This window comes from Magnolia sinica, chromosome 11 (assembly GCF_029962835.1).
Source record: "Magnolia sinica isolate HGM2019 chromosome 11, MsV1, whole genome shotgun sequence".
Taxonomy (NCBI): Eukaryota; Viridiplantae; Streptophyta; class Magnoliopsida; order Magnoliales; family Magnoliaceae; genus Magnolia; species Magnolia sinica.
Window position 1 is genome coordinate 69,115,510 of NC_080583.1, and position 10,368 is coordinate 69,125,877.

The 10,368-nt window shown below is 40.0% G+C and overlaps 1 protein-coding gene across 1 annotated transcript; it reads right to left on the reverse strand.

The window, feature by feature from the left end:
* Positions 1 to 349: 349 nt before the first annotated feature.
* LOC131218423 (uncharacterized) lies at positions 350 to 1,117 on the reverse strand. Its single transcript, XM_058213002.1, has one exon. It carries the CDS (start codon positions 1,046 to 1,048, stop codon positions 371 to 373), a length of 678 nt encoding a protein of 225 aa, XP_058068985.1. The 5' UTR covers positions 1,049 to 1,117; the 3' UTR covers positions 350 to 370.
* Between the last annotated feature and the right edge of the window lie 9,251 nt (positions 1,118 to 10,368).

Below are 10,368 nucleotides of genomic sequence, written 5' to 3' on the forward strand. Positions count from 1 at the left end.
ATTGTTCTTGGAGCAGTCCATCCTGTCAATGTGTGTAACGTAATTTCAGGTTCAAGTTCAGGTTCCTGCACCTCTGCCGCATCTTCTCCTGGGTCAAATTCTCCCGTTTGTTGGTCAATGACATCCTCACAGACCACATTACCAGCACCTGCGTTGCCTTCCAAGAGTAATAGCTGAGTTTTTTGGCATCGATGCCCAGCCGTAAATCGCAGTTAAAGCAGAGGCCTTGCACTCGTCTCCTCTACATCTCCTCCTAGGATAAACGCCTGATTGTAGCAGCCGGAGTAGCAGGAGCAACACGAGTGGGTTGTGGAAGAGCTAGAGGAGCTCTCATAAGTGGTGGTCACATGAACCGCCGCTGTCGTGCAAGCTACTCATCTCTCATTCGTGCTAAATTGATGGCCTCCTTGAGGGATTTCGGTTTAAACATCCGAATCCCATCAGAAATTTCAGCCTTCAAGCCGCCCATGAACGTCCCCACCAACGCCTTCTGCGTCCATCCACTTACTTTGTTGCCGAGCTTCTCGAATTCACGTTGATAGTCTCTCAACGTCCCCAGTTGCTTGATTCTTGAGAGAGCTTCATCAAAGTCTTCACAGCCTGATGGTCCGAAGCGAGCCCATAATTCCTCTTGGAATCTTTCCCATAAAATCACCTGTCCTTCTTTCGGTAACGTCTTACGAAGCCACTGCCACCACTGGTTGGCCTCCCCTTCAAGGTGATAAGAAGCCATGGGAACCTTTTGGTGTTCTGCCGTGCCTTGGTATTCAAAGAATTGTTCCACATGATTGAACCATACGGTTGGGTCATCTCCTGAAAATCGTGGGAATTCCAGCCTCGCCGTTTTGGAGGAAATGATCTGCCGACCCCCATTATCGCCTTCTTGGTGATAGTTGTCGTGGTTAGGATTCTCCTGGGTAGGATTTTCCTGGTTTACGATCACTATACTCGAAAGTCGATTGATAGCTTCCTCCATTCGCTGAAGTCCTGCGTGAACTACACCAAGTCTAGATTTCAAGTGCTCAATACACTCTTTGTTAGTACCCATTAGTAACCTGGCTTTGATACCAATGATAGGTCCCAACACAAAGAATATACACACTAATACAATTATTCTCTTCGGGTGAGAACGTACCACACTTTTAAATGCAAATACTTGATATCCATTAACGAAAACAATGGCTGCTTAAATAGGCAAAGCCACGTACCACAACCGACATACAAGGAAAATGGGAAACTGAAACTAACAAATGGAACTTAACAAATGTAAAACAGAATGCCAATAACAGAGCATAATGAACGGAAGATAAATGACGTAAAACTCGCAACAACCCATTCCACTTCTGCATGTTGAGCTACAACCCAGTCCTGTATGCAACTCACGTCCCCAAATATTTGAGATTCGGTTCCCCCCCCTCTCAAATCGTCGTGGCTTAACATTTATAATCATTCTCTTTTTGGGTTGAGCTCCTTTCTGATTTGCTTAGTTGTTTTGTAATGACTATCATTTCATGATTATCTGAAATTTAACCATAATCCACATGCCTAAGTGACTTGTCAAACTGCTGATTTTTCAACCAAAGTACAATCAAGCACTAGCATTGGTATAGATGCATTCCAAAATCAAATTGCGGAAAATACTTTTTTTAGAAATAAATGGAACAAGTTACCTTTAAAATAATAATAATAATAATAATAATAATAATAATAATAATAAGGGAACAAGGTTACCTCAAACGTTATCCCGTCTAATGCTATTGCATTTCTCACTTCTTTAACAGTTCTCATATCCACAAAAGCAAACTTCTTCTCGTGATTGATGTACACATTAACCATAGCATTGCCTATAAAAGAAAATGCCTTAAATCAATTCCCTTCTATATTGCATAACAAAAAGGTATGATCTCAAAATATGAGCAGAAGAAAGAAACTGCAATACTAATACAATATACCGACCAGGACCAGCACTGTTTCCTCCAATAGCAGACATAACACAGCTAAAAAATGTTGCAATTGTCTGTTACAAAACCAAAAGAAGAACATGAATAGTTAGAGCACTTTAAAAACTTGGACTAGTTGTTGAAAGTTTGCTGATATCAGAAGTCAACATAATAACCAGCTACAAGTCACTAGCTAATGGAGTTCATTAGCAAACAAAGCATGAAGCATAGGAACATAGGTATTGTAAAAGAAGCATAGGTATTTCAATAGTTCTATGGAACATATTTGAGTTAATAGCAGCGAAGTAAATGTTATACATAAGAAAAATAGAAAATTCACCACCAAGTACCAGTTTTTAATATCATGCACCAGAGATATTAAAAAACAGAACCTTTGACGTGTAAGCTCTATAAATATGTATAGCTGATTGAAGTTTTCTATCAACAGAAAGCAGAAACAAATTAAGAATCAGTCCCACAAGAAATCAAGCAATTCCAAAACACTGGTGGGCCACACCATGTAAAATTAGGTGCTCTGGCCGGTAAACTCAGTAGGCAATGCAAGAACTAAAACAATGGACGGTCTAAAAATAGACCTTTAAATTTTCTAGACCATCCATTGCTTTCATCAATGCATGGGCTGCCAGATAAGTGATAGGTTCGATTTCTTTAGAGGGCATGATCTGAACAGCATGTCCCACCAGATGAACGCTTTGGATGTCATAGATTTGTGCCAGGTTGGCATGTAGAGCCACAAAGGAGTGAACTACTTACAAGTATGCATCATTAAAAGCTTACAAGAGGAAGAGGCTACCTAACATAAGCCATACCTTAAAGTAAGATGATTGAAATGAACCAGTATCAGATTCCTCATACTGATTTCCTTATTATTAACTTCAACCGATATCAGATTCCTTCTACTGATTTTCCCTCTTAACTTCCCAAGTGCAATTGAGTCAGCAACATTTCTTTTAACTGCTTGTAATCCTCATTAGAGATGTTATAGGAGATGTTATAGGAGACTTCAAGAGGAACAAGGAAGTGAGATTTTCGTCTAAAATATGAGATGGCTAATGAAGGAAAATATATACACTGCTTATAATCTCCATTGCCATCCTCCCTCTCTTTTAACTGCTCCTCTGCTTCAGTCTTCATTCACAAAGTACTGATCTGACATCTCTGCAAACACCCAAATTCTCTTAGGTTTAAATTTACATGATACGAAGCATTTGCAGGCTGTCAGTCTTCTTCGTTCTGCTACTCTCTCTCTCTCTCTCTCTCTCTCTCTCTCTCTCTCTCTCTCTCTCTCTCTCTCTCTCTCTCTCCTTTTTATTTTTATTTTTATTTTTACAGATCTGATCTAAAAGCTTAGAATGACAACAATCCGAGTTAAAGAAATGATAGCGCTGGATCAAATTTTTCAATCCTTTGAGCTCTTTACAATGTGAGATTTTTTAGTAAAGCCCTAATCCGTTTATCTACAGATCTAGATAACAGGGAGACTCAAAATTTTGGGGAAAAAAAAAACAATAGATCTTGTTCCAGTGCTAAGATCTGAACCTATTTCACCTAAAATCCTTATCCGGTTACAAATTTACAGGATATGGAACTAAATTCCAGTATTATATCCTCTAGTAATCTGTGGCAAATGTCCCAGTGGCAAATGTCCACAATTCACCTCTTCAATCTCATATACAGTAGCTCGTGACCTTCGGGATTTACATCACAAAAGTCAACGAAGAACAGTTTCCATTCGCACATGACCATAGGGGCATTTTCGTCACTGAGGTCATACAATTGGAGGTCCTTACGACATGAGACCGGAAAGGAAATACTAGGCCTAGTTTGGGAGTTATGCCAAATGGCATTTTACCGAAACTTGCAGGGGGCATCAAATGCAGGAGCGAAGACCCGATCATTCAGGTGTCTTCATTGTGCCTCAGGAGTGCACATGCTGTGTTTTTAAAACCCCTAATATACTGGTCTTTAAAACCTAACTGCCATCAGCAACCAAATTCTTCTCTCCAAGTCCAAAATTTTAGGGTCTCAGATGGGAAAAACTGCATACAAAGGATGGAGAAAAGATCATCAAAATGAAGAAAATGAAAAATAAGAACAATGAGAAGTGTTTCCAAAGAAATTCGTAAAATTTCTAGTTCCACTCTCTAAATTTCCACTTCTAGAGTCACGAATCAACAGAAACTCAGAAAATAGCAAAAAAAAATCATTAAAAGAAAAAAGAAAATGAGAAATCAAGAGCAAGAGTAAGCAAAATTTTCCCAACATTTTAAAAAATCAATGAAATTTCCGTGTGAAATCTCCGTTTCTAGGGTTTCGACTAAAAAAAACTCGAAAACATGCGAAAAGAATCAAAATCTGCAAACAAAGAAATCGCAAAGGTCTTTTTTATGGGAATCCGACAAAATTCCACAAAAAAAAAAAAATAAAATAAAATAAAATAAAATAAAATCTCTACATTCCTCTCTAAATCAGACGATCTAGGGTTCTCGATTGAGAAAAAAACAGAAAACAGCAAAGAAATTCCAAACAAATCAAAAAAAACAAAATTGAGAGCTAGAACATCCGATCTTCGATGAGATTTAACAAGAAAATGTGGGAATAAGAGCAATACCGACCTGCACGTCCGAGAAACGAGAATTCCGAAGCTCCTTTCGCCATCAAGCGACGAAATGGTTGGAACTGAAGAAAAAAATGGCGATTTTCGAGTGAAAATTGAGAGAAATGAGGGTTTTGGGAGACTTGCTTGGACTCGCTGAGAGACCTTTTGCTCGAAAAGCCTCTGAGAGAGGAATGGTGGCTTGCTTTTGTAGCCGGGCTTTACCGAAAATAACGAAAATGCCACCATAACTTTAAAAGGTCGAAATTACCCTTGCTACTTTCTCAAAATATCGGCATGTGTCTGGGGCGTTCACCATGCCCGACCAGGCACGGATTCCCTACATCATCCCTGGTTGTAATAGCCCGTGAAGCAAAGAGCTCTGTGGGCCCACTATGACATGGCATCCACTCCGTCCATCTTTTATGACAGATTATTTTAGAATGGGACCCAAAATAGTAGGTTGATTCAAAACTCTAATGGGCCATAATGCATGGATTAGTGATAATGGGACCATTTACCTTTGAAATCTTACTGTGGCCCACCATAATGTTTATATGACATCCAACTTGCTCATAAGGTGATCTCAATCAGGATGAAGGAAAAACCTAAATATGGTTCTGATCCAAAAGTTCGGTAGCCTCAAGAAGGCTTCAATGATAGACGTGTTCAAGAAAGAATTTTTCAGCCCACTTCCATAAATGAGTTTCCAAAAATGATGGACGGACTTTTAGCCTCAGTTGCTAAATAACTGAGGCAAAAGGGAGACTTTTGGCCTCAGTTGCTCACCAACCGAGGCAAAAGAGTAAACTTTTAGCCTCAGTTACTCACCAACCGAGGTAAAAGGGCAGATATTTGGCCTCAGTTTCTCACCAACCGAGGCAAAAGGGTAGACTTTTAGCCTTGGTTGCTGACTAACCGAGGCAAAATGATAGACTTTTGGCCTCATTTGCTCACCAATCGAGGCAAAAGAGTAAACTTTTGGCCTCATTTTCTCACCAACCGAGGCAAAAGGGCAGACTTTTGGCCTCAGTTTTCAAAAACCGAGGTAAAATGGTAGACTTTTGGCCTCAGTTGCTCACCAATAGAGGCAAAAGAGTAGACTTTTGGCCTCAGTTTTCAATAACCGAGGCAAAAGGGCAGACTTTTGGCCTCAGTTTTCAATAACCGATATAAAAGAGCAGACTTTTGGCCTCAGTTGCTCACCAACCGAGGTAAAAGGGAAGACTTTTGGCCTTAGTTTCTCACCAACCGACACAAAAGGGCAAACTTTTTATCTCAATTGCTCACCAACCGAGGCAAAAGGGTAAACTTTTGGCCTCAGTTTTCAACAACCGAGGTAAAAGGGCAGACTTTTGGCCTCAGTTGCTCACTAACCGAGGCAAAAGGATAGACTTTTGGCCTCAGTTGCTCACCAACCGTTGCAAAAGAGCAAACTTTTGGCCTCAGTTTCTCACCAACCAAGGCAAAAGGGCAAACTTTTAGCCTCAGTTGCTCACCAACCGAGGCAAAAGGGCAGACTTTTGGCCTCAGTTTCTCACCAACCGAGGCAAAAGGGCAGACTTTTGGCCTTAGTTTTTCAACAACCGAGGCAAAAGGGCAGACTTTTGGCATCGGTTCTCAACAACCGAGGCAAAAAGACAGATTTTGGCCTCAGTTGCTCACCAACTGAGGCAAAAGGGCACACTTTTGGCCTCATTTCTCACCAACCGAGGCAAAATGGCAAACTTTTAGCCTTAGTTGCTCACCAACTGAGGTAAAAGGGCAGACTTTTGGACTCAGTTCTCAACAACCGAGGCAAGAGGGTAGACTTTTAGTATTAGTTGCTCACTAACCAAGGCAAAATGGCAGACTTTTGGCCTCAATTTCTCACCAACCGAGGTAAAAGGGTAGACTTTTAGCCTCAGTTGCTCGCCAACCAAGGCAAAATGACAGACTTTTGGCTTTAGTTTCCCACCAATTGAGGCAAAAAATAAATTTTTAACCTCAGTTCCTTTATAACCAAGGCTAAGAACCACATTTAGCCTCCTTTTTTTGAACCGAGGCTAAAAAATTGAGGCTAAAGGATTACTTTCTTGCAGTGTCATGACATCTTCACTAAATCTTGAAACGTCCTCAAACCTGACTCTCTAATACCACTTTGTTGGAGTAAATCAACTCATTATCACACCACAATGATATAAACCCAAACCACAACAAACCCTGATAACCCTAGGTATTAGAAATTTGAATCTAACACCAACACTAATCCATGTGCTTTGCAGAAGCACGATAAATGAAGATAGAATAATATAATAATATAGCAACAAGTTCATTAGAAAAAAAAAAAAAAACAATATAATAATGTTATTTACGTGGAAAAACCCTCCTTGCGGGAAAAAATCACTACACAAAGCGACAGAGATCTCAACTATAATCAAAACTTTATAGTACACCACTCACCTTCTTCGATTATTGGATCAGTCGATCTCCCCTTACGATGCGCAACCCTAGAAAAACCCTAGTCCCTAGAGAAAAACCCTTACAAGTATCGAAAACCTTCTCACCTCAGGAAAACCTTCGCCTCTTAAAGAAATATACTAGCATTTTTCCGATAATAAAAGCCCTAATTCGGAATTAGCTGTATATACGGCATAGTTACGTAAAAACGCATAAACCATCGGTTGCACTTTCGGTCAATCGAGCTTTCAACAGATACTCTCAGTCAACCGAAACAGTCCCAGTCCTTAATTGACTGGAAATAACACAACAAGGTTCAGTCGACCCCGATTTTCTCGATCGACCAAACCGCACCTGCAGCCCAAAAGCAACGTATCCTACACAACATACCTGTTAACCCAAATGTCAAGCCAGCATCTTGGAAGATGTGTAAGATCAGAGATGCTCGTGAAGCTGGCCTAAGATCGAGCAAGTCCTGGGCTAATTAGATCACATACATCTTCTTTTCAAATGTAACTTTTAGACTGTGATCCTTTTTTCAGTGGCCCAATGATTTGGACGGTTTTTAATTCCTGCAAGCTATGGCATGCGTAAGGTTGGAAAATCCCACTCAATTTCGATGTGAAAAGATCTCTCCGGAAGAACTAGGCTTTGGTAGTTCACTTTTGATAACGGAGAGCCGTGGGTGGAACATTCATGAGAACCGCCTTATTCCTCAGTTAAGGTACCTTATTTTCATCCTAATATAATTTTATTTTTATTTTTTTTTTATAAGTTCAAAAATTTTTACCAAAAAATTCTTCTTAAATATTTATTTGACTATAAAATAGCAATAAATTCTATATTTACCAAATTATAGATTCTAATGGTCTCACGTACCATTCATTCTCATCTATATCCTCTCACGTGGAGATGGTTTACAACCGAATCCCTCCCATCCAATGGTCTCCCACCAGCTAAGATTTATATTGAGCTTCCCTAACAGCAAAGGAGTTGGCTGGATCGAGTGGGACCCGTTTTCAAAATCTACTCCAACCATCACCTTTGTAACCTATTTTTAGGCAAAGGGCTCAAAAATCATTTCCATCTGTCATTCAACTGGATCATAAGATTAGAAATAGCGTATAGGACAACACCCACCCTCCAAATTATTTCCCGCGGTATGTTTCACTTGAACCACGGATTGTCCCAAGTTTTGGGCCATAGTCCTAAGTTTTGGCCATCTTCTTCAAGCTTGGCATGGAGTTAGCTTGGGTAAGCAAAAGACGCGCCTGTGGAGAATGGCAATAGTTGCAATCTACTGGTCGGTCGGTCTGGGAAGAGAGAAATGGTAGATGTTTCAAGGATTTCTCTAACTCAGAAATGGCGATCGCTAGTAAGGCTATGCGATTAATCATGGAATGAGTTGTTCATGTTATAGGTCTAAAAGATTGTGATTTTCTTTTTCTTGAGGTTTGGCTCAGATTGCTTCATCGGTGATCTCTCTCTCTCTCTCTCTCTCTCTCTCTCTCTCTCTCTCTCTGTATATATATATATATATATATATATATATATATATATATATATATATATTCAAAGGTGCTTTCTCTCCCAACCATTTTCTTTAGTGTGGCCCATCTGTATCAAAGGGGTCAGCCTGATTTTTTTGGACTTGAGCCTAACATTGGGATTACACATTCGATGACGGGAATGGATTTCACGTAGACATCATGGGTAACTTCTTTTTTTTTTTTTTTCTTTTTTTTTTAAATCAGGGATGTCCCTTGTCACCACATGGCATAAGCTATGTGAGGCCCACTATGATGTATGTGATTTATCCACTTCGCCCATCTGTTTGGCCAACTGATTTTAGAGCATAAGACCAAAGATGATGCAGATCCAACGCTCAAATGGGCCACACCACAGAATAGAGTGGGGATTGAACGGCAACAATTGAAAAATTCATAGGTTTATGCAATATTACGGACAGGTTGGATGGTAAATGAATCATCACAATGAGCCCTAAGAAGGTTTCAACAGTGGGATGGCGTTATAAATACACACATCACGGTGGGCCCCAAGCCAAGTCGTGCAACATGATATCCCTCCCTGAGTTTTTTTGGCAGGGCCCAATGTGATGTGTATATGAAATCCAGTCTGACCATTAGACATACAATCCTATGTAAGGCCCGCAATCAGGAAATCAGGCTAACCAGTTGACTAGGCCACACCGAAGGAAACAGTTGTGAGAGAATCCACTATTGATTTTTTCACATAACGCACCATGATGATTATGTGAAATGCATTTAAACCATTAGATACCCAAAAGACATTTAGACCTGGGGTCCAAAAGTTGAGATAATCTGTAATTAAGGTGGGCCACACCGAGGGAAACAGTTTGGAGGGTAGGCATCGCCGTGGACACTGTTTCCTACCGTATGGTCCACCTGAATCACGGATGGAACTGAATTTTGAAAGGTACATAGGTTTAGCAACTGGTGAGCAGATTGGATTTCGTAAAGACATAACATCCCACCATTTAGTTAAACACCTCTGTCATTCCATCTTCATTGAAGTCTCCTCTCTTCTATTTAAGTGAAGAAGGCTACAACGTGTACGATAGCCTCATATCTGTAACATATTCCAAGATGATGACCTGATATTTGAGCTGGGGTATATTTCATTATTGGGCCATTCTGATGAGCATTTCAAATCTCCCAAGTACCCCAAGATGCTCCATAGTAGTTGTTGGGTAAGTTGATAAACGATTCTTACTCAGTTGTAATGTTTGTACGCTTAAATTTTCAAAAAAAAATAAAAATAAAAATAAAAATAAATAAAATAAAATCCCACGAGTGATTGAAGGTTGGCACCCAAGTCATTGTAAGATGAGCTTATTCTACAAGCACAGACCATTAGCCGCAAATGGACAGATATCCTTTCACATGGCCAAACCCAGCCATTGGCTTGAAGTCTTGGCTCATGGGGTTGAAATGCATGAAATCCTTGTTGGATGAGCTTTTACTCTGTAAGCATTGCACGTAAGGCTCATTGGGGTTGTGTGGATGGCATCCTTGCCAGCCGGGTTGCTCAACAGTGAAGGCCGATGCTCCAAAACTCAAATGAAGGGTCGTCCATTGTTTTCTATGATGGGTCAGGTGTGTTGAGTATATACCATCAGTGCATCATGTGAGCTCCGTATGCACTAAAATTTGGGCCTATACAAAGTGGACCACACCATAGAAAACAATAAACAACCATAAAAATAATAAATAAATAAAAAGCCTCCCAATTCATGTGGTGACACACGATAGTAAAACAATAAACAACCATAAAAATAATAAATATATAAAAAGCCTCCCAATTCATGTGGTGACACACGATAGTTGGATC

Excerpts from the sequence above, each read along its gene's own strand:
- LOC131218423 (XM_058213002.1), bottom strand. The coding sequence starts at position 1,048 with ATGGGTACTAACAAAGAGTGTATTGAGCACTTGAAATCTAGACTTGGT.